Source organism: Lynx canadensis, chromosome A3 (genome assembly GCF_007474595.2).
Source record: "Lynx canadensis isolate LIC74 chromosome A3, mLynCan4.pri.v2, whole genome shotgun sequence".
Classification (NCBI taxonomy): Eukaryota; Metazoa; Chordata; class Mammalia; order Carnivora; family Felidae; genus Lynx; species Lynx canadensis.
Genome location: NC_044305.1, coordinates 62,808,286 through 62,834,701, shown reverse-complemented (window position 1 = coordinate 62,834,701; position 26,416 = coordinate 62,808,286). Strand labels below are relative to the sequence as shown.

The window sequence follows — 26,416 nt, the reverse complement described above, 5'->3', positions numbered from 1 at the left end:
AGGTAATTTTTCCCCTAGGGTGTTACATTTAAGAACAAAACAAATATCGTAGTACACTAAATGCTGATTATTTCTGTAATAACCATGTGACTAGTTCCATGGAAATAATGCTAATATTTTTATTCACACACTCTCCGTGGCCATGTGCTTGCATCTGGTTAACAGCTGGTCCTGTGATGTTGCAAGGCCCTGAGGCGGAGAATGGTGGAGGAGAACAGTGCACTGCCAGCATCATTGTGTTCCTTATTCTCCTCCAAATCAAATAGGCGTCAGTGTTCTAGAGTTACTTGCAGTCATTGCTGGTGACCAGCTGCAGTGCCAATGCCAACACCTTCGCGGGGGAATCCAGCTATGATTAATGATTACTTCACTGATGTGTACCGTCTTACTAAGAAGTAAACATGTGCAAGAGTCTCTTCCCTGTTCAACTCCCCTTTTCAAGGACAAGTTAAAACGTCTAGTTTTTTGGGGTTTGTTGCGTAGTGTTTAAGAAAAATTAGGGGAGCCTGGGTGGCTCAGTTGGTTAAGCGTCCAACTCTTGATTTCAACTGAGGACATGATTTCCCAGTGTTTGAGTTTGGGCCCTGTGTCAGACTCTGCACTGCCAGTTCAAAGCCTGCTTGGGATTCTCTCTCTCTCTCTCTCTCTCTCTCCCTCTCTCTCTCTCTCTCTCCCTCTCTCCCTCTCCCTCTCTCTCTCTCCCCCCTCTGTGCCCCTCCCTGCCTCTCTCTCCCCTTCCCCTCCCCAAAATAAATAACTACACTTAAAAAAATTAAAGGAAGCATATTTTGCTTTCACTATAGTCGAGAAAGACCTGAAAGCTTTCTGTGAAAACCGTGTGTCCTTGACACTTTTTACATAGCACCCAAATGGTTTGAATTTAATTTACGTGGGATAACGGTGTTGGGACTGAGAATTAATATAAACTAAAAGAGATGTTTGTAAAAAAGAAAAAAAAAAAGACAAAACAACAACAACAATAGCAACAATAGCAGAGAGGTTCCCATAAAGCAAAGGATTCTTCTAATGGCTGTTTTCTTGAATACAAAATAGAATCTTGTTTTTCTGTAAACTACGAATTTCTTTCCTAATGAGATTCAGCCATTTTTCCACGTCGCTGTTCACATGATGACATCACATTTTTGGTTTGAGAGGAAACTAACAACTGAATGAGCAATCAAGAATGTACGTGATAGCACTGTTCTGACCTTGAAACCATGCTGCCTGTGGAAGACTTTATTCTTGATCATGCTGTCTTTAAAGAAATGCCTCCATTTAGGAGTCTTTAGTCAGTGAAAATCAAAGTCATCAAGAAATTAGTGTTATTCATATTGCTTAGAAGATTCCTACTTTTAGACATAGAATTTTGCTCCATGAAATTCTTTTAAATAAAAATATTTCCATGTACTTAAAACCTTTAAGAGTTAAAAAATATATATATGACAGAGAGGATATAATTTATATTGAAGTGGCTGAGCCATGCCTGAAGTCCACTTTCCTCCCCAGGGCACAGTCACCCTTATGACACTACATCTTTTGTGCACCTAGCAGCAAAACTAAGAATTTAAGAGTCAGTACCTGAGGTGAGTGTATCCATAATAGACTTGCACAGACAGAAGCAGTGAAGTGACTTGTAGGCAGAAGTCACTTGTGGGAGGAATCTGGGACGTGTATTTCTTATTCCCAAGAATAATAATAACTGTGTTCTACTTTTCTCTCAGTGGATGGAGGCTTTTCCATACGACCTAAAATATTGACGCTCAGCCCGATGCTTCTTTTACTCTCAATTCACCCTTCACTCTTGAAAATAGTATGGTTCTATTCTAATTTAAAATTTGATGTCTCAGATTTGTAGCCTGATTCCTTTAATCCCATCCTGGTTTTAGGGCCGTTTGTTGAAGGGATGACCACTTAAATCCTGCATACACGAGGGGGTGGTTTCTAGCCAGCTGACCGGCAGTGAGATACAATTTGAAGATTACAGTTTGCTGCTGTACAAGAAGGTCTGGTGCCTGTTCGTGACTCAGTTTTCAGTGCTGTGTTCACAGACTGTGAGAGCTGGAAGGATCACAGGGATGATATGATCTAGCCTTCTTATATGATCTAGCCTTCTCATACAAGGGGAAACTGAAGCCGTTGGATGTCACCTGGTTTGCCCAAGATCACAAAGCTGGTTTGTGGCAGTTGCAGGACCGGAACCCGGTTCTCCTTTCCAGCCTGTGTTCGGACACGGCACAGTGCTGCCTTTATTCTGAACTGCTCGTTTAATTTTTCTTTAAATTTAATTTTCCCTACTTCCCATGCCCAGCCAGACGTTTACAAGCAACAGGACAGTAAGGCAACTTGCTACTGAACTTTTCAGCAAATGATTCATTTCCCTAAATCACTTCTTGTGAAGCAGTGTGTCCTCCACGGCTTCGGCAAGAGGAAAATGTGTTCATTCAGAGGCATGTCAGACTTTCCTCCTGCAAGGTAATCACCTAATGAAAGGTTCTTTCATAATGTTCTGTGCAAGAGGCAGAGATAAAACCAACTTTGAGGGATGTAAGCCGAGCCCCTTAAAGAGCGGGCGGTACGCGCAACCTTATCTCACAACTTCCTGGCTGGTGTGTGTCTAGGTTTCAAGCTGGATGTTTCGCTGAGGCAGAGCTTTTTTTGATACATTTCGTTGGTCCTTTTCCCAAGGGATATTGGATACCCAGCGTCTACTGATTTTTTGTAAACAGCTCCCTCTATCCGGAGTATCAATTCATATGTTTATGTATTTCCTCTAATATTCCTAAAAAGAAGCTTTGGGGTAAAATTTTTGTATCTGTTTTCCCCTTCCTACTAATTATTGCCCTAGAACTCACGTGAATGAAAATCATTACCGATTAGAAATCAGCTATTTTTTTTTAAATTCCTACTTTAGATTCTGTTGTCATTTTTATGATGCTCGTGGCTAATTGGGTTTACACGTTTTCTCAGTGTCTTGGTTACCGTTTTAGATTTTCCGTAATGGTCTGCAACAGGAGATCTAGGTTTATTGGCATTTGTAAGTCGTAAAGAAATTGCCTTTTGTATTTTGCCAGGGTTTATTTTTTAGAAATTATGAATAAGTATGCATTGAATTGTACTGAATTCAGGTTACCATTTTTAAGCTGTGAAATGGAATTAAACACATCTCTTAAGTCACCTGTTTGTTGACTGCCATACGACAAGGGTGTTGTGGGAACATAAAGAAATGTAATATGTGGTTCTCTGACCTCGAAGGGCTTAGAAATGTAATGGGAGATACAAGATAAACGTTTGTAGAAAGTTAGACTAAAGGACACCAGTTAAAATGGCACGTGGTTAGGAATTTGCTAGAAAGCAAAGAATAAACTGCTAAGAAGATGTCTAAATACCAGAAAAATATAATCTTTGTTGTTATTATGTAGGAGAGCAACATTTGGGCTTTGAAGAATCCCCGGTTTTAGTAAGAAATCCCTATAGTAGAGAATGTACAGTTTAAAACATTAATTAACCTCTGTGGCATAAACTTTTACAAACCGTTCTATTTAACCAAAGAGGAATTAGTGACATTCCTAAGGTAATAAGAAGTGGCTGTGTCCTAAAGTTGTAATTTAAATTAAGGGATTAAGTCTCACTACTTGGTGATACAAAATAAAAACAAAACGGACACTTAGTGTTTGCTACTCTGACAGGTTCTCTGCACAATGCTTATGTGTAATTTTACCTATTTCTTAGAACAATCCTATGAAGTAGGTTCTAGTTTTATCTCCATTTCACATATAAATAATATAATAAAATAATGTCAGCTGAATTAGCTTATGTTAGTAAGGAGGCTGAGTAGGGTTCCTGAACCCAGACCTCCCACTATATCAGAGTATCAGAGCTTAACCACCGCATGTGCTTTTTGTAGAAATGTTCCACCAACACTTAAATCCCTTTTGGTTTATCTACTTTAAAATGAATGGAATTAGCCTTGATTTTTCAGCCGAATTTCTCTCTATAGACAAAGGACAGATACTTAAAAATGTATTTAAATTTGTCCTGTATGGGTTTTAGACTCTTGATTGTACATTTAGCTCCTCTAATTAGCCTAGTGGTAAATTATAGATGCCTAGAGACATGGCATGTAGCTGTTTTCCCCTGTGGAAATTTACACCCTGTAAATCCAGAAAGCGTGTTAATTGACCTATAGAAATAGGTTTTATGAACATTTAGAACCAGGATCTGCTAAACTTAAAAAGATAGTCACTAGAATTTAAGAATAGAAATCAGTGCCCCCCCCCCTTTTTTTTGCATTTATACCTTAATTCTCTTTCAGAAATCTTGAGATGTATGTTATTCATTAAGAAATATTTTGTGAAGAAATCATCCATGTTTTTGTCAACTTTAGATAGGACCTCAGTCGCATCTAATAAAAAGGCAGTTGGGTTGGAGTTTTCAGAAGGCTTTTTCATTTTTAAGATACATTTAAAAATTCTATTTTTTTTTTAAGATTTTTTTTAATGTTTATTTATTTTTGAGAGACAGAACATGACTGGGGGAGGAGCAGAGAGGGAGGGAGACACAGAATCCAAAGCAGGCTCCATCCAGGCTCTAAGCTGTCAGCACAGAGCCCAATGCGGGGCTTGAACTCACGAACCGTGAGATCATGACCTGAGCCAAGTGAGACGGTTAACCCACTGAGCCACCCAGGCGCCCCAAAAATCTATTTCTGATTCTGACTGTTGTCATTAATTTTCTAAGTTGTTAGGGTCAAATCTGTGCCTGTCATCTGATTATCCAGTGGGAGGTGTGAGCATGGCCCTTTTTCCTGTCCAGCTGCTCAGAGACCACACTGCCCTGCTGACTCTTTCAACCCTTGGTAATGGGGTTCATTCCCAGTTTGCAACCTTATCTTTCTCTGTTTCCTAGAATGGAACCTTAAGGTCATTCAGCCAGGTCTCCTAGCCTTCTCTTACATAATCTGTGTTCCTTCATATAGGAAGATCCAGTAAAGTGTCTGGCGGGTAGCAGGTATTTAATAAATGTTTATTCATTCCTTCTAGCCACCCAGCCTCTTCTCATGTTACTTACCCTCTTCCATTTTGATCCACCCAAGTATATGTGGTTCAAGGTCTGAACACAAAGCTTCTTGCAATAATTTATTCCAGAGCAGAAGGATCTTTCATTTCTTGGAGTTGTTAGGCATCTAATGGGTACCACTCAGCATAGTGTTTTTCTCTGAACTGAAAGCCTCTTGAGGACAGATGTCTTGTTTTGTTCTTCCACATCTACCCTAGCACTAAGCTACTAAGCATTTGGCTGGGTGCTCCAGAAATATTTACTGTCTAATTAACATACATTGTATATTCTCTTCAAAGGCACAAATTCGCAGTATTACGTAGGTGGGTTTGGTGGGAGATTATGTTCAGTATAAAATGAGGAAAAACTGTCTACTTCTCAATTGTGTTCTGAGAACCTCATTCTGTTTCCTGAGGCCAGGATTACCTAAAATATCGAGGTCCACCCTTGAGAAGAACGTCCACTGTTCATGCTTCTGAGGTCTTTGATTTTATTATATGCTTTTTGGTTTAGGCCCTTTTAAAAAGAGTTAGGATAAAGGAAGTAATGAAAAGAAAATCTTTGCTTAAGAACTAGATGGTGAACCACTGTAAGTTCACAGAATAGCACTTTAATAGTTAACATTTGTCTTTTCCTGAAGTATGTTTTACTATCTGTAACATTTTAGAAAAAAAAGTTAAGGAGCTTAGACCCCAACTTTATGACTTCCTGTTTTTATTTTCCATGGCTTAAAACACCTTCTTAGACATCTTCTTTTATTTCTCTAATAATAGAAACGATAGCCATAACAATATAGCTAACTGGAATTCCTTCTGGTCCCCATTTTGTAGGATTACTGAGCTTCAGATCTATCTTGGGGGTTAAATTCAGATTTAAGGCTTGATAATTCTGATGAAAATATGCTCTGAAATTACCGTATTGAAGAGAAAATGACAAAGCTTACCTTGACTGTGGCTTTTGATAACTAGTAGTATGTGGGTCTTAAAAAATATATATTAAAAAGTAGGAGTATCATCAGATCTTTACCTGAAAACTTGAGCTGAAAAACGTGACCCCTCATTCTTTGGGATATTAAAGTGTTAGACTTTTTAAATTACTATTATTAACTGCTTTTCTGGTTCTTTGTTGTTTTATATCTGATTCTTACTTCTCTAAATGTATTGCTTGTTGCCTCTCTATAATCAGATATATTTTGAGTATGGAGTAATGTCTTTACTTTTCCTCTATTTGGAAACCCAGAACTGAATTGGATTATAAGTTATGGTCCTGTTCTGGACTTGTAAGTTTATTAATTCATTTTAATATATAATTTTGAGGCAAGTGCTACTGCTGTCGCCGGTTTGTAGATGAGGAAACTGAGACACTTGCCCATGGCCACATGTTTAACTACACCTTGCACTGTTTGTTATCTCTAATGTGTTCAGGGCACTAACCTAGTCATTGTGCAGAGGTAGAAGGTGTTTCTAGGTAAGCATATCTGAACTATCTTGGGACATCTTGCCTTCTCACCATACTGTGATCTGCTGGGGAGTCTTGGATCAAGAGAGCCAATTACAGGGGCGCCTGGGGGCTCAGTCAGTTGAGTGTCCGACTCTTGATTTTGGCTCAGGTCACGATCTCAACAGTTTTGTGGGTTTGAGTCCCACGTTAGACTCTGGATGGTAGCTGCGTGGAGCCTTCTTGGGATTCTCTGTCTCCCTCTCTCTCTACCCCTCTCCCCGACTCCAGATAAATTAAAAAAAAAAAGAAAAAAGAGAGAGCCAGTTACAATTTTGGTCCTGAGCTTTATACAAAATTTGGATTTTTCTAAAGTCTGTAGCCGCCGAACCTTACTGGTATAAAAGTACAATTAGCCCATTTAATAGTTAATTCTGTACAAAACCTCATCAACAACTAATTGTTAATCATGTCTTCTTTAAAATAAATTGCCATATTTGTTATTTGTCTAAACTTGCAACATGTAGGAAAGTGATTAGGTAGCATTCTGGAAAATTCCATGGTTCCGACTCAGAATAAAGCATATCACTTTTCAGTTTTCAGGAGTCCATTTGCACAAATCTTGCATTGCCATTAACAAGTGTATATCTCTAAAGGTAATTTTTGGAAGTTATTGTTTAATGGATTGGAGTCTCAGTTGGGGAAGATGAAAAAGTTCTATAGATGGATGGTGCTGATGGTTGCATAACAGTGTGAATGTACTGAGTGTCACAGAACTGTACACTTAAACATGGTTAAAATGAGTGGGTGGCTTGGCTAAGCGTCCGACCTCGGCTCAGGTCATGATCTCGTGGTTTGTGGATTCGAGCCCTACGTAGGGCTCTGTGCTGACAGCTCAGAACCTAGAGCTTGCTTCGGATTCTGTCTCCATCTCTCTCTCTGCCCCTCCACTTGCTCATGCTCTGTCTCTCTCTCAAAAATAAACGTTAGGGGCGCCTGGGTGGCTCAGTCGGTTGGGCGGCCGACTTCGGCTCAGGTCATGATCTCGCGGTCCGTGAGTTCGAGCCCCGCGTCGGGCTCTGTGCTGACAGCTCAGATCCTGGAGCCTGTTTCAGATTCTGTGTCTCCCTCTCTCTGACCCTCCCCCGTTCATGCTCTGTCTCTCTCTGTCTCAAAAATAAATAAACGTTAAAAAAATTTAAAAAAAAAAAATAAATAAAATAAACGTTAAAAACATTCTAAAAGGGGCGCCTGGGTGGCTCAGTTGGTTAAGTGTCCAACTTCAGCTCAGGTCACGATCTCACGGTCCGCGAGTTCGAGCCCCGCGTCAGGCTCTGGGCTGATGGCTCAGAGCCTGGATCCTGCTTCTGATTCTGTGTCTCCCTCTCTCTCTCTGCCCCTCCCCCATTCATGCTCTGTCTCTCTCTGTCTCAAAAATAAATAAACGTTAAAAAAAATTAAAAAAAAAACATTTTAAAAGATGGTTAAAATGTTAAATTCTGTGTTATGTATATTTTAACCACACCTAGCCATAGGTGTGTGAGGGTTGTCGCCTTGTGTGCTTTGCTATTGGTGTTGAGTGATAGGAGCTAACAGAGAACACAGTGAGGTCTGTGCAGCTGGCATAGGGAGGCAGTTCTAGTGTAACAGTTAAAGACGGCCAACTGGAGCCAGACTGCCTGGCTTTATGTACTGGCTCTACTACTTACTTGCTGTGTGACCTTGAATAAGTTACTTGGCCTTTCTGGGCCCCCTCCCCAATGAAAAGTGGAGATAATAATAGTACTTATTTCATGGAATTACTGTAAAGGTTAAATGTGATGTTATAAAAACATTTAAAATACTACTTGTCACAGAGTAAGTGCTAAATGGATAGAGAACTAGTCCTGAGTTCTAAATGATAATACTGACATAAATATATCTGTAAATATACATACAAATCAGACATTTATTTTTCATTTTGTTTTAAAGGTAAAAGAAATAGGAGATTACTTTAAACAACACCTCTTACAGTCCAGGCACAGAGGAGCATTTGAACTGGCTTACACTGGCTTTGTGAAACTCACTGAAATACTAAACAGGTAAACAAAACAAATATCCTTTTGTGTACATTTTAAAAAGAGTAAAGGTACAAACCATGTGCTCGAGTTAAAATTTACTTGTGTCTTTTGATGTTTGAAAGAATAAGACTTAGTTGGCTTCAAACTTTTGGAAGAAATTGTTTTCTTAGGTTTCATTGTGTGCTTTACTGCAGATGATTGAGTGAAATGTCCAAACCAAGTTGCTCTCCCATTGAAAGGTGATTTGAAGCAAACTCAAGAGATTTTTGCTAAAAATAGCTTTGAAGTTACCATTTCTTTTCGTTGAATGAAATGACTGTTTTGTCTGTTTGAAAATTACCTGGCATTTGGAATAAAATAAGCTTCCAGTTTTTTGGATTTGTGTATATTACAGACAGAGAAACACGGATTTTGTGTTTTCCTTTATAATTTTATCTTATAGAAAAATTTTAAAGAAGAGTAAATAGACCAAAAAGTATCAAATATATTTCCCCCCCACCTGGAAAAATACTTAGGTAGATTTCATGTATTTAGCCAAATGTGTTTTTTTGACATTATAGGTGCTGATAATTTCATTCATTCATATAATAGATTTCCTCTAAAGAACTTGTGAGGAAACCTTAAATTACTTAATGACTAAGTGTTCATGGCAAGTGTTCTCTAAATAAAAGGTAGTATTTTCCAGGAAAACATTTCCATTGCCTGGAAACTTTTTGAAATGAAGCAGAGTTCTGCCAGTCTTGTAGCCTCAGCAAACATTTTATTTTGGGCTGGTAAGACATCTACTCCTTGAATATTTTTGAAACTTTTTTTTTTTTTTTCACACTCCTGGTAAAAACATTTAGAGAACATTTTGCAGTTATGGGCTGCACAGAATATCTTTAAACGATATGTTATAGAATGGCCCTGACATTAAAATGCTGATCTTGAAAATATTTTATTATCTTTTCTATTCTTTATTTCTGGTGTAGACATGACTTTAGGGATATTTTTTCTGATAACACACTTCACTCCCTTCAAATCATTATCAAATGCATACTGAACACTAGTTGTGTGCTTAGTAGTGTGTTTGGTCTGGAGGCTATAATACTTCTTTATAAGACAAGGGTCCTGTTCTTAAAGAGCTTATTGTTTATGAGATAAGCAGGGATGAAACGTAAGATATTTAACAGAGGGTATTTCATGGGTACTGACTGGTCAGAACAGACACTGGCTGTAAGCACCTAACATCGCTTTATGTATGGATGTGTGTTAGCTGAATACCTGTTTGGAAAGTGAGGCCAACACACTTGAACAAGATCAACAATCCAGTGTAATTGTCAAAATGTGGGTCAAATTTACAAATGATGTTGGACTTGCAGAGAGAAAGTAACAGCAATAGGCTGCTAGGACTTAATGGAGGAAGTAGATTTTCTGCTAACACATGAGGGAAGTTTAAGTAGATAGCAGGAGAGAGGCGGAAACTTAATGAGCAGATGTTCAGAGGCTATAATCAGCACGACATATTGGTAGGTGAATAAATAGGCCATTCTTATTGTAGTGGTGGTGGTGTTAGCAGGCAATACTGTACCCCTGGGTAGATTGAGACCGTATTACAGATATTTAGAAAGTAGGTTTGCTGCAGTAGGGATGGAGAAAGGCATTGAATATTTTTTTTTTTAATCTGAAATAGACTATAGGAGGCATCACAGAACAGAGAAATAGCAGTAAACTTTGACATAGGCTCTCAGTTCTGTTTGTATCCATTCCATTTATTGGCAGTGAGATTGTACAAAAGTTAATCTCTTTAGCTCTGATCCCTTCATCTCTAAAGTAACAAAAAGAATATTCGCCCTATTGATGTATCTCTGGCTATTGTCGTGCGGATCAAGTTTGCATTATGAAACTTTCCACAAATGGAAAACATCAATGAGATTGAGGTTGATGGTGGTGTTGGTGTGTAAAAGTGGTTTTCCAGTTGGAACTGTTAGATTAGATAGATCTGTAATGACAGATTACAGTGAAGAGAGCCCGGAACCAGTTATAATGATCTAGATCTAAGGTGATGAGAGCTTCCTCTGTGATGATGGCCCTGGGAATGGAGGGAAAGAGACGGCATGTCAGTTAGCATTTAGCCCCACTTCGTAACAACTCCACACACGATGTATTGAATGCTTAGAAGGAAGCTGTGCATTTTATTATATTTGCATAATATATCTATGTATTTCATGATTTTATGGGTCAAGGGTTACGGCAAGGCTCCGCTGGGTGATTCTTCTCAGCATGTTTACTGAGTTCAGTTGGTGGCATTGAACTGGCAGATGAACTGATCAGGAGGATCCAGGACAGCTTTATTCATATTTATGTTACCTTGGTGGGACAGCTGGAAGGTTGGGACTACATGTGGTCTCTCAGCATGGCATTCTTAAGGTAGTTGACTTTCATGTATGGCAGCTGGCTTCCCCAGAAAGAGTCCCGAGAGAACCATGCAGGAGCTGCATGGTCATTTCTGACCTAGCCTCAGAAGTCTCATAGCCCTGCTTCAGTCACATTCTTTTGGTTATAAGTGAGTCTTCAGGATAGTCCAGATTCAAGAAGAGAGGAATTAGACTCTACTTTTTGTTTAACGGTGAAGTGGCGAGATCATATTATAGAAATGCATGTGGGATATTGCAATGGCCATCTTTGAAAAATGAGATCTGAACCACATGAACCAAGTGAACGTGAGTGATGGAGGGCACCAGGAGTCCATGATTGTTCCAGTGGTTTAATTCTTGGTGAACAATGGGATTGATGTTAACAGAGGCAGAGAAACTGAAAGAAGGAATTAGTTTGATAAAGATGAACAGGGGCGCCAAGGTGGCTCAGTTAGTTAGATGTCCGACTCTTGATTTCCGCTCAGATCATGATCTCACAGTTCATGAGATCAAGCCCCGCTTTGGGCTCTGTGCTGACAGCATGGAGCCTACTTGGGATTCTCTCTCCCTCTCTCTTTCTCTCTGTCTCTCTCTCTCTCCCCCTCTCTCTTTCTCTCTTTCTCTCCTTCTCCTTGTCCTTCCCCCACTCGTGTGCTCTCTCCTTCTCTCTCTCTCTCTCTCTCAAATAAATAAACATTTTTAAAAAGATGAATAAATTTGTTTTGTATGTGTTTTATGTGAGCTGGTGATGGCATATCCTGGTGGAAATATTTAAGTCAGAGCTGGGAGATAGGGGATTAAATTTGGGGGATACAACAAACAGATGTAGGCTTAGCAGTTATCACCATAAACATTATAGTTAGTAGGATTGCAGTCTTTAGGGGAGAGCATAAAAGGAGAAGAGAACAGAGGACCAAGGACAGAGGCTTTTGAACAGTGGTACTGTACTGGGTGGTTGAATGGTACATTTGAAGGCATTCGAAATAAATGGAACAGGAAGAGCAGGCAAGGCCCAGTGCCTGGTGTCTCAGCCACTCCTAATCTGCTTTAAAGATCTCCTCATGGCTGTCACTACTGGCTTTTAACCAGCCTGTTCTGAGTTCTCAACTGTTGAATTCCAAACTAAGTGGTTCTTGGTCCCTTTGGAGACATTTCTGATCTGCCAAACAGAATGTTTTGCAAGAACGTCTTAACAATGTGTGTGGCTTCCTTTTGTTTGGTTTTGATTTTTAAGAGAAAATGTGTTTCTTTTGGATCCTTTTAAAAGCTTTTTATAAGCTCTTAAGTTATGAAAAAGTTATTTTTCATATAACTGTTAAAAAGTTTGCAAAAAGAAATCTGGGCTTTCATGAAAATCCACTGCTGGATTTTCATGAAATGGAGGCCAACTGCTGGCCACCTCTTGAACTACAGCTGTGTTAGGGAAGGAAACACTTAAAGAGATTGATGGATAAATAACTGGAGTTAAACATGAGCCACGTTGTTTGAATTGGTTTTTAATAGGATTATTCAAAACGTCTTCAAATGTAAACTGACTTCACTATTAAACAATCATCTAAGAATAAATAGGATTGGGAGATGCTATTCTTTTTCTCTGGGAATTTTTTGAAAGCAACATTTGCGCACACATACATACACACACACATACAAACAACATGTTGAGTTAATTTTCTAGATTCTGCTTTTCTTATATGGTGTTCTCTATTTAGAATTTGATGAAATATGCATACTCTTCTTCAAAAACCAGTGTAAGCATTTGATTGAAGTGGTTAAGTGCATTAAACTCATAACTCTCAAGTTTCTGGTGAAATTTATGTTTGCTTGTTTACCCTCTATGGCTTTAGTATTTAAAGTTGTTGTTTCAGTGAAAATGAAAGAATCTTAAACTAGGGTGTTAGGCCAGGGACTCTAGCTTTCATTTGTACGATCATGAATTAATCCTAACTGTAAAGGGGCTAAATTGTTGACCACAATTCTAAATGTAGAAGAGTGTTTTGTGAATACTTGATATTGTCTTATTCTACACATATTTGAATTGCTCTGCTTGTTGAAATATAGCTTAGCCTACAGCTATTTATTGCAATAATTGCAATCATTTTCAGTTATTGGCCTGAAAAAATGAACTGCCGACATTTAGCAGTTTTTGTCATAAAAATGCTAGTTCTAATTCATGGACATCAACAATGATAGTAGACAGAAGTAATTTAAATATGTACTTAAACTTTCATCAGTTAATTATAGCTACTACAATTAAATTTTCTTTTTAATCTTTATTTATTTTTGAGAGAGAGAGAGAGAGACAAAGTGTGAGTAGGGGAGGAACAGAGAGAGAGGGAGACACAGAATCCGAAGCAGGCTCCAGTCTCCGAGCTGTCAGCACAGAGCCCGACGTGGAGCTCAAACTCATGAACCGTGAGATCGTTACCTGAACCAAAGTTGGATGCTCAATTGACTGAGCCACCCCAGGCACCCCTGTAGCTACTACAATTTAAATTCAGCAGAAAACTTCTTATGAACAACTGAATTATAGTAATGAAAAAATAATTTGCTGCAGAATGAAAGACCAAGTCTTTAAAGAATATGAGATTGAGCAAGAAACAAATGGAGACTGTAATGTATTAGATTTGATGAAAAAGTCATTTAACTCCTGATGAAGTAATATACAGTCATGTCTAAACCTTTATTTACATCTGCTTTGGCAAATGTGTCTAAATAAGACACTTTTAAAAAATGTTTATTTAGTTTAAGATAGAGCGAGAGAGAGAGAGAGAGAGAGAGAGAGAGAGAGAGAGAACGTGCACATGCATGTGAGTTAGGGAGGGGCAGAGAAAGAATCCCAAGCAGGCTCCACGGTGTCAGCACAGAGACTGACATGGGGCTCATCTCATGAACCATGAGATCATGACCTGAGCTGAAATCAAGAGCCAGACACCTAACCAACTAAGCCACCCAGGCATCCCTAAATAAGACAGTTTTTTAAATTTCTGAGTGTCCTATGAATTTTATTTAAAACATGAATAATTATATAAAGAATAACAAAGCAATAATCACTCTGGGAAGCTGTATTTATTCTTCATAATTCTTTAAAATTCTTTAAACTTCCCATTTATGTAGTGAATTGAAAGGATTTATTGAAAACTGAGATGTTTTAATATTTAAATTCTAAATCTTGGTGTCTTTGGTTTTTGGCCCCTGAATTTTCATTTTTAAGCCCACTCCGTAGGTGAGTCAGATATTACCTTCTTTCTAGAACTTTGATACTTGTTTTTAAAGTTCTCATAATGGGATTGAGTCATTTCGACATAACAGGATTCTTGTTCTCAATGAGTAACCTCTATCTCAGCTCTGTTAGTGAAGTCCCAAAGTTTTTATTATTAATTTTTTCTCCTTGATCTCAGGGAATGGTTATATTAAATATTAAGAGAACTGACAATCTGATCTGCACTTCTAAGCACTTTTTTTAATCCCCTGTATCTTGCTCTTTCCCTATGGCCTTCTTATTGGTAATTCAATTTAGATTTGGTCATTGTCCTTATTGCCTGTGCCTGCAGCTCAGGCTCAAAATGTTTTAGTCTGCAGTAAACCTCAACTATATTTGATGGTGGTGAGGGAGGTTCAGATGACTTCTGTTGATATGTAGCTTTCTCACTGGATCTCATTTGGACAAATCATTTTTCAGGCTTAAAATTTCTCCATGCTTCAGGGTTATGTTACCTTTTTAAAATGTGCATGCACATGCACACAGCCTTCCTGCACATCTGTCCTTGTTTAGTTTAATGGAAATAATAAACGTGAACCTTGAGATCATAAACATAATATTTGACCAAAGAACGAATGGAGTGGAGAATTTAGCTTATGAAATAATTGGAAATTGGGAAAAATCTCTAAGTTAGGAAAAATGACCATACTGAAAGAGTTTGAGGAAATGAAAGTAATGTTTCTCAATTAACAGTAGTAATAAAACTAATCAGAACTCAACAAAAATAGCTCTGTGTTACCATACTTAGGTGGATGGATTAAGCCATTGGAAAGCCACTTTGTAGTCAGGGAACCTGATTTACTGGCACAAAATAGTCTAATGACCAATTAGTTGAGTATACAGCAAATGTAATTTGATTTCAGTCTGCGGGTTTTATGCTTATCTTAGAATGCTTATCCACTATGAGTGAGATAGCTTTGTGGGTAGAAATTGGATTAATCTGCTTATGGAACAATAATTTGCTCCAGTGATTTGCTCAAGACAACACAAAGGCCTAAACACCAGCTATAGCCTGCCCTATTTATTTCTGTAGTAGAGATTGAGGCCATAGCACTTAGCATAGGAAAAACGAAAAACAACTCTCCCACACCCCAATTGTCAGCCTTTTTCTTCCTTTTTTTTTTTTTCCTGACTGTGTTGAACAGGAGAATCAGAATGGTCTGATTCCTCCCACCCCACACCCTCAACCACCGTCTCCCTCAGTGTTTATTAAAAAAAAAATTTTTTTTTAATGTTTATTTATTTTTGAGAGAGAGACAGCACGAGCAGGGGACAGGCAGAGAGAGGGAGACACAGAATCCAAAGCACAAAGCTTGACGCGGAGCTCAAACTCACGAACTGGGAGATTTGACCTGAGCTGAAGTCGGATGCTCAACTGATTGAGCTCCCAGGTGTCCCTCTCTCAGTGTTTAGAGAAGAGAATACTGAGTTATGAATTAGAGCTGAGTTCTCCCTACCAGCCTTGTTGACAAGAGGAAAGCCATTTAACCTCTCTGGGTGCTGTGTGCTCTCTGAGAAAGTGAGAGGGTACCGCTTTCTGAGGCCTGTTTGCAGCTCTGAGCGTCCTACTCATTGTACAGTGCTGCTTTCTAGTTCCTGATTGGGAAAGTCTGGGTATTTGGGCCATGGAAGATTGAGGGAAGTTGGATCATTTTTAGTAAACTTCCTTTAGAACTGGTAAACTGATCTCTTAGGAGTATTTTGTGGATTAATAACATTTAAGGAGAGTTTCTTATGAAGAACCTGGAATCCTTTGTAAGAAAGTTACAATTTGTATGATGTACTCAAGACTGAAGACACTGTGTATTTTGTATTAAGCGGACATGGGAGTGAAATAAAACAAATGATCCTTCAGACAGAGAGGATGTCTCCTCTTTTTGTGGAGAGGCGCTTGCTACCAAAATCAGGTTTGGCGTTCTCCACGGCTGTGGTTGGTGACTGCGGAGAGATGGCACAGAGAACCAAGGACTGCTTCACTCAGGAACCTTTCCCTTTTCCTTGCTGCCCCTGGATTGTGTGATGAAGAACCGAAACAAACAACCAGAGTTGTTGCATTGTTCTTGGGAGCCTTGCCTGGTTCCATTTTTACCTTTCAATCCCTTCATTATCGTAAGGACCAGCAACTCTGGAGTTTTGAAATCACTTCCTTATAAAGTAATCTTTCCTTGTTGGAGACAGAAGGTTGTAGACAGAAGGTTCATTGGCCAGTCAGAGCTCTAGATTAGGCTATTGTGTTTTTATAGGCACCGTGGTGGCTTCACCATGGAGAAACCTTAAAGTTCTAGCCCTCCTTTTCTACACCTGGTTTTTGTTTTTGTTTTTCCCATTTATTTGCCTAACTAAAGCCGCAACTAGTGTGCAGCCCCTGGCACCAACCCTAGTTGTCCTTGTTTAATCATTCAATAAAAGATTCCTTGAACATCTCCTGTATGCCACATGCTGTGTTAGGAAACGCTGTGTTTGACCATTGAGAATATGATGTGGTAGTTCAGAATTGCTGTGAACCTAGAGGCAGTTACTAGGATCCAAATTTGAAACACTTAACTCTGTAGAACTAAGAGGGACATGTGAGAACCTGAGCAAAGAACTGAGGCCATGAGGGACGCAGTGTTTTGGGGGACATTTTCATCAGGAGCTTTGGATACTTATATAATTTAGGGTCATTGCTTTCTTTATTTGGATTAGTAACCCAGATAATAATATCTCATTGAATTACAAAGCAATCTTGTAATTATCTCCTTTTCATTCTTATGTACTAAGAAATCAAGCGATTTGTTGATAGCCACGCATCTAGTTAGTGAACAAGCTGGCACTAGAATCCAAATATTTTTGGAAATTCATACTGCTTCAGAGATTAGCAGTTTAACAAAAGTTTCGATCACCTATTATATATAAGAAATTGTGATAGGCATCACAGAAAAAATATAGATAAGACATGGTTTTTGTTCTTAGAAGAACTTGCAGCTCAGCATTTTAATCTTTGGGATTAGAGACGTAAACATAAATTACAAGGCAGAAATGAAAGGCCAAAAAAAATGTTCCTTTAGGGTGGCTCAGTTGGTTAAGTGTCCAACTTCAGCTCAGGTCATGATCTTGCGGTTCATGAGTTTAAGCCCCGTGTCGGACTCTGACAGCTCAGAGCCTGTAGCCTGTTTCAGATTCTGTGTCCCCCTCTTTCTCTCCCCCCCCCCCCCCCGCTCATACTGTGTCTCTTTCTCTTTCTCTCAAAAATAAATACAAACATTTAAAAAAGAAAGAAAAGGTCCCTTTAACTGAGCTGTCTATCCCAGGTGATGGGAAGAATAATTAACGGCATCTACTGGTTCTAATGGTGGCACCTCTGGTTTTTGGAAAGCACTTCTGTTTATACCTTCTTTTCCAGTTACCATACCACTCTTTCTTTGTCAACCTAGGTTTTTAGAATGGCACTCTTAAAGGAATTTCTAAGTTATGGGTCACTCATTTATTCAACAGGTATTTGCTGAGTTCCTGATTGGATGTTAGGCCCTGTTACAGGTGCTGGGAATAAAGAAGTGGATAGGACAGAAAATGTCCCTGGTATCATGGAGTTTATATATTAAAGGGTGTGTTTATTGCTGAGAGAGAGAGAGAGAGAGAGAGAGAAGAGTGAGCGGGGGAAGATCAGAGAGAGAGAGGGAGACACAGAATCTGGAGCAGGTTCCAGGCTGTCAGCACAGAGCCAGACGCGGGGCTCTAACCCATGAACCGCCAGATCATGACCCCAGCTGAAGTCGGACACTCAACCGACTGAGCCACCCGCGTGCCCCTCTCTTTCCTCTTAATGCTAACATAAGCCAAGGCTTGAATGGCAAGAAACAGCAGCTTTCTGAAGGAAGAATTTTTTAAACAACGGGAGCAGCTAATGTAAAAGCCCGTGGTGTATTAAAGAGCAGAATGGTGTTAAGATGAAGCTGAATGAGGTTGTTCAAATATGTAGGACTTTGTGAGTCAGGATACGGACTTTGGACTTTGTGTCCTCTTTTGATTTTTTTTTTTCCTGAAAGTCCCCAACCAAGTGGATATAAAAATAGAAGGTATCTTGAGACTTGTACAAACATTAATATGTATGGATGTTAGCTTTAAGACCATCAACAAAGAAAGTACATACGTATGTGTTATGGAGTTGCACGGAAGAGGGCAGGCAGAGAAGCTAGATGACATCTGAGAAACCACATGGATGTGTAAAATAAATGGAGATAAAGTTTTCATTCCCAGAAAGTGTACTATGTCTCTCCAAGCTGTTTTTAGCTTCCGCCTGACTCTTTTCTTACCTGTCCTTGGAATCTTAGATTCATTTGTTCAGTATCATTGGTAGATGATTTTAGGCTAGTGCATGGAATATTGATTCAAAGCATGTAGCTTGTGAAAGCAAATACCTCTTTTTACATTATGGATAATTTTTCTCTTCTAAACCTAGTGGGTATGCTGCCCCCAAGTATAAGGGTGTAGAGCCCCCACTTTAGTTTAAAGTCTGACTTGGTTTTTTATGTTTTAGGCAGCTAAAGGTTTGCTTTACAAAACTTTGGACTTGGGTGAGTGAGAAAGTTCCTCCTAACAACATTAATGTGGTAGAGGTTTGGAGATGATTCTAAAATTATCAGGTTATCCTTCTTCTACTTGCCCTGAAAGCCTCAGTCTGTTTGTTTGCTTTAATGTAACTAGGTACATGTTTTTTTCAATTTCCTTTGTTTTCATCTGTAGGAATCAAAGTGTTTGTCTTTGTTTTGGGTATCGGACCAATACCAATTTATTCCCCACTTGGTTGCCTGTGTATCATTTACTCTGATGTGATATACACTGTTTTAAGGTTCTAAGTGTATTATTCTGAATAGTCAGATTAAGAGTTTGTTATTTTTTGAAATTATGGCTTATTGCTGTTTACACTCAGATGATGATGGTGATGATTGATAATGGTGAGCTTGAGTAAACACACATCATTGGCTTTGTATCAGGATTGGGGACAAATTCTGGTTTGATCCCCAAAACAAGCTCCTTTTTTCTTTGCATTATTTAGAATTATTTAAATTATTAGCAAATGAAACATAAGGAAAATGAAACAAGGAACCATGGTAGGGGAAAAATTTATTAACAATTAGTGTAATAAATAGCTTTGTTTTTATTGATACTCATTTTTCACAAGCCATTAACTTACTTAGTTGAATGAATTTTCGTTTGGAGTCACTCTTACACCTGGCAAAGTGAAATTTTCTGTATATGGGAAAAGGAAAGGATTTTCTTCCTTTTAGTGCCCTTAGTGATAACAGCTTGGTAAATAAATTATTATTTGGGAAATGAAGATATTGGCAAAAGGCTTAACCTTTACACATAATTAGTTTCCTGGCAATGGAATCTTGATAATTTTCTGGAATTTTGCTTCGTGTATTGAATTTAAATGTACTTTGCATTTAAAATGTGAAATTAGTTGCTTTGTGTGTGCAGGTGGAATAATTTCTTTAGGCCAGCGATGAGTTAATGTTGGAAAGTTTATTAACAGACATAAATGTTCCCAGTTGTCCAAGAGAATTGGAATACTTCCAAATGAGTGAGACACAGTTCACGTCAAGTCAGTTACAAGTAGGTTAACCACTGAGTGGTTTTTCTGCAGGATATTTTAATTCTCCAGCTAGTTTTCCATCCATGTCACTCAGTTTGTTTAAAAACTGTTCTAACCCCCACTCTGATGGTATATGTACAGGGATTGAAATCAATCTGAAGGATAACAATAAAATATGATTAGGAAGGTAAATTTCTTAAACCCCATATACTGTGGTAATACATTCTAAAGCCACAGGAACTTGCTTTCTGAATTATGTGTAATTTGGTATTCTTATTCTACTCTCCCCTTCCTAAGGCACAGCATAGTGCCAAGCAGACTACTAGATACCTGATAGGTCTTTTTTCCAAATGAATAAATGAAATCCACAGAAGCAAAGAATAGAGAGTTGATAGAATATCTGTCATGAGCAGATTGAGCCAAATGTGGAACAGAATCTAAGACAGGCACCTTGAAGTAATGCCTTTTTATTAAGCAAGGTCTTTGGTGTCAATCTACATTTTAATCCTCTCTCTGTCACTCACAAGCTTTATAACGTTGGGGAAATAATCTAATTTCTCTCTTTTTTAAACCTGATTTTTAAAAATTAGCATTAAAAATTTGAACATATTGGTAAGTATAGTGAACACTATAATCAACAGTTATATAACTGGAGGAAGATTGTTCTAGGTAGAGAGAAGGTTGGGTGCCAAAGTCTTGAGAGGCATGGACTAGGGTCGGTATTCAAGCAACAGCAGGCAAACCATTTGTGATGGGAGTGGAATAAGGAAAAAAGTTGTAGAAGATAAGATCAGAGAGGTAATGAGGACTAGATAGTATTAGATATAGAAAGGACTTTGGCTTTTATTCTGAATAAAATGGGGAACCATTGGAGGGTTTGTGAACAGAGGAGTATTATGGTATGGTCTCTTAAAAGGATTTTTTTGACTGCTGTGTTGAGAATAGACTATAATAGTCAAAGCAGAGAGAGCAGTTAGGAAATTACAATATGATTATAATTCAAGAAAGAGATGATGATGGCTTGAAGAGTAGTGGAGATAGTAAAGAGTAGTCTGAATTTGGATGTAATTTGAAGGAAGAACAGAAAGGAGATATTGACCGATTGGATTTGATGTTTAAGAAAAAAGATGATTCCAAAATATTTGGCTGGGGGTGGGAGGAAGGGGAGGTTGGGTGATGGGTATTGAGGAGGGCACCTTTTGGGATGAGCACTGGGTGTTGTATGGAAACCAATTTGACAATAAATTTCATATATTGAAAAAAAAAAGAAAAAAAATACAAAATATTTGGCGTAATATGTATCATTCATATGCTACATCATATGCTACATATGGGCAGAATAGATTTTTAGAGGGTGTTCAGCAATTTAGTTTGGTGTATGTTAAGTTTGAGATGTCTAGTAGATACCACATTGACACTGCTCTGAGTCTACTTAACTTTGCAGAGGCATGTTCTTCAGAATTTCTTTTCATAATGGTGTCTGGGAGGCCGACTTACTGTTTCAAATTGTCTTTATCTACCTCCACTTTTGAGTATAGTTTAACTGGGTATAGAATTCTGGTTAACAGCTATTTTCCCTCAGTGCTTTAAAAATCTGTGTCTTTTATTATTGCCAGTGAGAAACTTATCTTTGGCGTAATTGGTTTCCTTTGTAGGCATCTTATTTTTTCTTTCTTCTCCTGTGGCTTTTAAGGTTTTCTCTTAATCACAATTTCACTGTGATATGCCTAGGTATGGGTTTATTTACCTGGAGTAGATACTTGGAATATACTTTGAATCTGAGGCCTTGTGACTTTTTTCAGTTTTGGAAATTTTCTAGATATTTCTTTGAGTATTTTTCTCCTAGTTATTTTATTCCTGCTTTCTGTAACCCCTCTTAGAATATATTGGTTTCTCTCAAGCTATTGTCTGTATGTATGTATACAAACAGGTACATTTGTACACATATATATTTGGTGTTTTTGTCTTCTTTTTCTGTACTGTTTTGGGTACCTTTACCAGAAAACTGTCGTCTGAGTCACTAATTCTCTAGAATTCATCTTTTTTTTTTTTTTTAATTTTGAAAGTACATTAAATTTTTTTTTTTAACGTTTATTTATTTTTGAGAGAAAGAGAGACAGAGTGTGAGTGGGGGAGGAGCAGAGAAAGAGGTAGACACAGAATCCGAAGCAGGCTCCAGGCTCTGAGCTGTCAGCGCAGAGCCCAACAGGGGGCTGAAACTCAACAAACCATGAGATCATGACCTGAGCTGAAGTCAGACGCTTAACCAACTGAGCCACCCAGGCTCCCCTTGCTCTTTTTAAAATAGAAGTTATTCCTTATCTCTTGAGTATTCTAAACAGTTATTTTAAGGTCTTTGTCAGACTGCTCCATAAAATTGTTTCGTGTGGAATGAATTTATGCTCAAATTATTGTTTTTTAAGATAGTTTTTCTTACTGTAAAACTTATGGCTGTGTTTTGAATTTTGATTTGCTGACTATATGATTGGGAGTCTTTTTGGTTTATCTTTTTATTCTCCTTTGGCCCATTCCTCTCTATCAGAGGAATTAGATTAGATAATGGCATTTTGGGTTTTCCACCCAAAGTAATACTGGGAATATTACAGATCTTGTTACCAAGCTAGAAGTCAGCCTGGTTCGAGGTTTCTCTGGGCCCACAGCTTTTCCTACTGCTGGAGCTCTGGCAGTAGCCCTTTTCCAACTTCCCTTCATGGGAGAGGAAGCCCCTGACATTTCCCATTTCCTGGGAGTGAGATGAGTTATCCCCCAGGAACTAGTTCCTGGCCATCACTGCTGCTTCTGGACCTGTAACCCACCAGATCTCTGGTGTCAGCATTCTTGCTGCTTTGCATTTCTCTTCTGTTTTACCCAGATAATTATCTTGTTTTTGAGCTCAGTTGGTTTTGGGGTTCTATTTGCCTATTTTGGTTATTATTAATATATATTGGGGATGTGGCTTGTCAAAATGTAAACCAGCTGTTCCATCTTTATCAGTTAAATTGAAGCTCTTTAAAGCTTGCTTTTCTCGGGGCGTCTGGGTGGCTCAGTTGGTTGGGTGTCCGACTTCGGCTCAGGTCATGATCTCGCAGTCTGTGAGTTCGAGCCCTGCATCGGGCTCTGGGGTGACAGCTCAGAGCCTGGAGCCTGTTTTGGATTCTGTGTCTCCCTCTCTCTCTGACCCTCCCCTACTCATGCTCTGTCTCTCTCTGTCTCAAAAATAAATAAATGTTAAAAAAAAATTAAAAAAAATAAAGCTTGCTTTTCTCATGATAATAATAGATAATACTTTTAGAAAACAACCTGTTCAGAATGTATTAAACACTTCACCAAAACAAACTTGTTTAATCCTCCCAACACTTTTCATTTTATAGAAAAGTGAGAAATGGGGAGGTTTCATATTTTGCCATGGATCACACAGCTATTACATGGCAGAGCAAGGATTCTAAAATAACTTGGCTCCATAGCATGTCCTCCTAACCACTATGATAGACTGTCTCACCTGTCAGTTGGGGAAAATCATACCGTGTTTGTTGTTGTGCAAGATAAGATGCGAAAAGTCTAGTGTTGTATCTGATGTATACTAGGCATTCAGTAAAGGTTTATTTTTCTTTCTTTAGTGCAGGCAAATACATTTTCAGTATGATAATTTAAACACCTCTGTGTAAGTTTATTTTGTTTAAAATATAGCACATTTCATTTTAGTAAAAGAGCGGGAGTTCTAGGATTGAACTAGTTTTCTTGTGTGGTGGTGGGGGCAGGACTGGCCTGGGAGAAATGCAGAGCTAGGATGCTAGGGAATCAAAGAAATAGGGTCAAGTGTAAAGTCCAAATTGAAGACCAGACAACTGAAGGATTCTACAGAAAAGCTGGATTGATCCTGGGGGATTCCAGAGCAAAACACCGTGTGGACTAGATGGTAGGAGCTGGTGTCTTGATCATTTCCCAGGGCTCCTGAGGCTCCTGGATCCTTGGCAATGGGCAGAGAGGGCTCTGGTGAGGGCACTTTGCCAGATTTGGCCTCATTGAGTATTCTCGGATCTTTGTTTTCAAATTCCTCAAGTTAACAAGGAGAGTTTAGTCTTAGTTTGCAGCACATAAGGGACTAAATAGGCCTGGTTAACTGTTTATAGTTACAGTAGCCAAGAATCTAAATTAAGGAATTGCCTCTGGGGCCTTCAATTATTTCCTCAGTCATCTCATCTCCTCCTTCCTCAACCCCACTTATGTGGGCTTTCCACTGTTCTGCCCGCACATCCTCAGAGTCCAGCTCACACTCCACCCCTTCCATGGTACTGTACTGACCCCTTGTACACCTTGTGCCTAGTAATGCTCGAAATACACTGGAGGCTTTGAGAAAGGAAAGGTCCTTGTGAGATGTAATATTTGGAGGAAGTTTTACTAATTTGTATGAATAGGGATAAGTACGGAGATCATAAACAAATGCTTAGTTGAGAATATGGAGTGTGTGTATGTGTGTGTGTAGCACATGTGTTAGAATGGGAACCAGCAAAGTGCACAACCTTACTAGAACAGAAAGTCTGTACAGGAATGTGGAAGAATTTTAAGGTTACAATCAAGTAGGAGGGTTGGGACCAGGCCATAGGTGACCCTTCAAGCTGGAATAGTTGATCAAGATAGAAAAAGAATTAGATCGAGATTTGTTAACAGTCACAAGCCCTTGTAAGTTCAGATGAGGAAGGATGATGCATGGTGAGGTGGCCTGTTCTTATCTCAGATCTGCCTGCCTTTTCAGATTGGTTGGTTTTGGTAGAACCTCTGTGGGTCAAGTCAGGGAGGCCCAGGAGAGGTGCACTGACAGTGCCTTTTTTTCTTCTTTAAATGTTTGTTTTTGAGAGAGAGAGAGCGCGCGCGCGTGGGAGCTCATGAGCTGGGGGAGGGGCAGAGAGAGAGAGAGAGAGAGAGAGAGAGAGGGAGACAGAGGATCCAAAGCAGACTCTCTGTAGAGAGCCCGACGTGAGGCTCAAAGTCACAAACCGTGAAATCATCACCTGAGCCAAAATTGGATGCCTAACCGACTGAGTCACCCAGTCACCCCTCACTGATAGTGTTGGGGAGCGTTACTAAGCTAGTATTTATTGCGCTAGTATTTCAGTGCACTTGCTAGGAACATAAGGAAATAGGAAAAAAAAACCCTTACCTCTTACAGTTCCTTTCCCCCTTAGTTTTTCCTGTAGAGTGATTCCCTGTAGGAGACTTGACCTTAGATTGCAGCACTATTTAATGCCAGTCCTACAAGGCTGGTGGTCCTGTGGTGGGAAAGAGAATAGGTAAATTAAATCCACATGTAATCTTAGATCAATTAGTTTTTACTTTATTTACCTCCGTGACTCCAGTTTTTTCGGATGACTAGATCACAAAAGATGACTTTTGCTTTGGTTTTCTTTTCTTTTCTTTCTTTCTTTCTTTCTTTTTTTTTTTCTTTTCCCTGCTCACTCATTGTGGAGTATTTTAATCCAAATATACTTAAAAGACTGTGAAGACTGAGCAATAGAAGACAGTAATCCATGACTATATCACTAGCACTTAACAGCTCTGGGGCATTTGGATTTCAGTTTTTGATTGGGCAACTGTGTGAGGATTATACCAAGCTGGCAATGTTAGTAATAAACTAGAAAACAATTCCGTGGAACTCAATGCATTCATCTTAATTTTTAAGAGGTATAAATCCAGTGATGAGAAGTAACTTCAACTCCTATAAATATAAAAGTGCAGGAGGACTATTTATATTATGAAAGATTTCAGACATTATATGAATGGATTATTTTTATTATGAGAAGTTTCAAATGTAAATTTTCAACATGTATAATACATAAACACAAAAAACATACCAAAATTTCAAACATACATGTATAAAAGTAGAGAGAATAGTAAAATGAACTGCGTTTACCCATCACCCAGATAGATTCAACATTTATCAGAGTTTTGCCACACTTGCTTCGTCTGTCCCTTTCTTGATGGCTTGCTGAACTGTTACAAAGTGCATTTCTGATTTGTATTTCCAGTCCTATGCACTCCTCTGTGCATCTCTAAACAATAGACACTTTCTTCCACGTGCATAATGCCATTGACACGTCCTAGAAATAATTCTTTGGTGTCCTATAGTATCTAGTACATATAAATCTCTTCTATTACTTGAAAATACCTCTTTTACCTTTGTTTTGTTCAAGCCAGCATCTAACCAAGGTTCACACTTTGTATTTGGTTGTTATGCCTTTGGATCTCTTTTAATCTCATAGTTCAGATTGTGGATGGCTGGTTTTGGTGGCTGAGGGGGTGAGTGGGAAGAAGCATGGGTGGGGTGAATTTTTTAAGCCATGCTAAAAGGAAACCTTTAAAATCACAGAGCATGCTGGCAGTAGGGAGATTTGATTGTAAAGTTTATGGCTGAAACAACATATTTTTGAATGTTTATTTATTTCGAGAGGGAGAGAACGTGCGTGCATGCATGCACATGACCAGGAGAGGGACAGAGAGGGAGAGAGGGAGAGAGAATCCCAAGCAGGCTTAGTGCTGTTTGTGCAGAGCCAGACGTGGGGTTTGATCTCCCCAACTGTGAGATCATGACCTGAGCTGAAATCAAGAGTTGGGCACTCAAACAGACTGAGACATCCAG

At 38.8% G+C, this 26,416-nt stretch overlaps 1 protein-coding gene across 4 annotated transcripts in view; it reads left to right on the top strand.

Moving 5' to 3' along the window:
- Nucleotides 1–26,416, top strand: part of THADA (THADA armadillo repeat containing) — a 329,970-nt gene that overhangs the window by 55,303 nt on the left and 248,251 nt on the right. For all 4 annotated transcript variants that reach the window (XM_030310495.2, XM_030310494.2, XM_030310496.1 and 1 more), the window contains exon 22: nucleotides 8,464–8,573. In XM_030310495.2, the coding sequence (XP_030166355.1) occupies nucleotides 8,464–8,573 (110 nt within the window). The remainder of the gene's footprint in view (nucleotides 1–8,463; nucleotides 8,574–26,416) is intronic.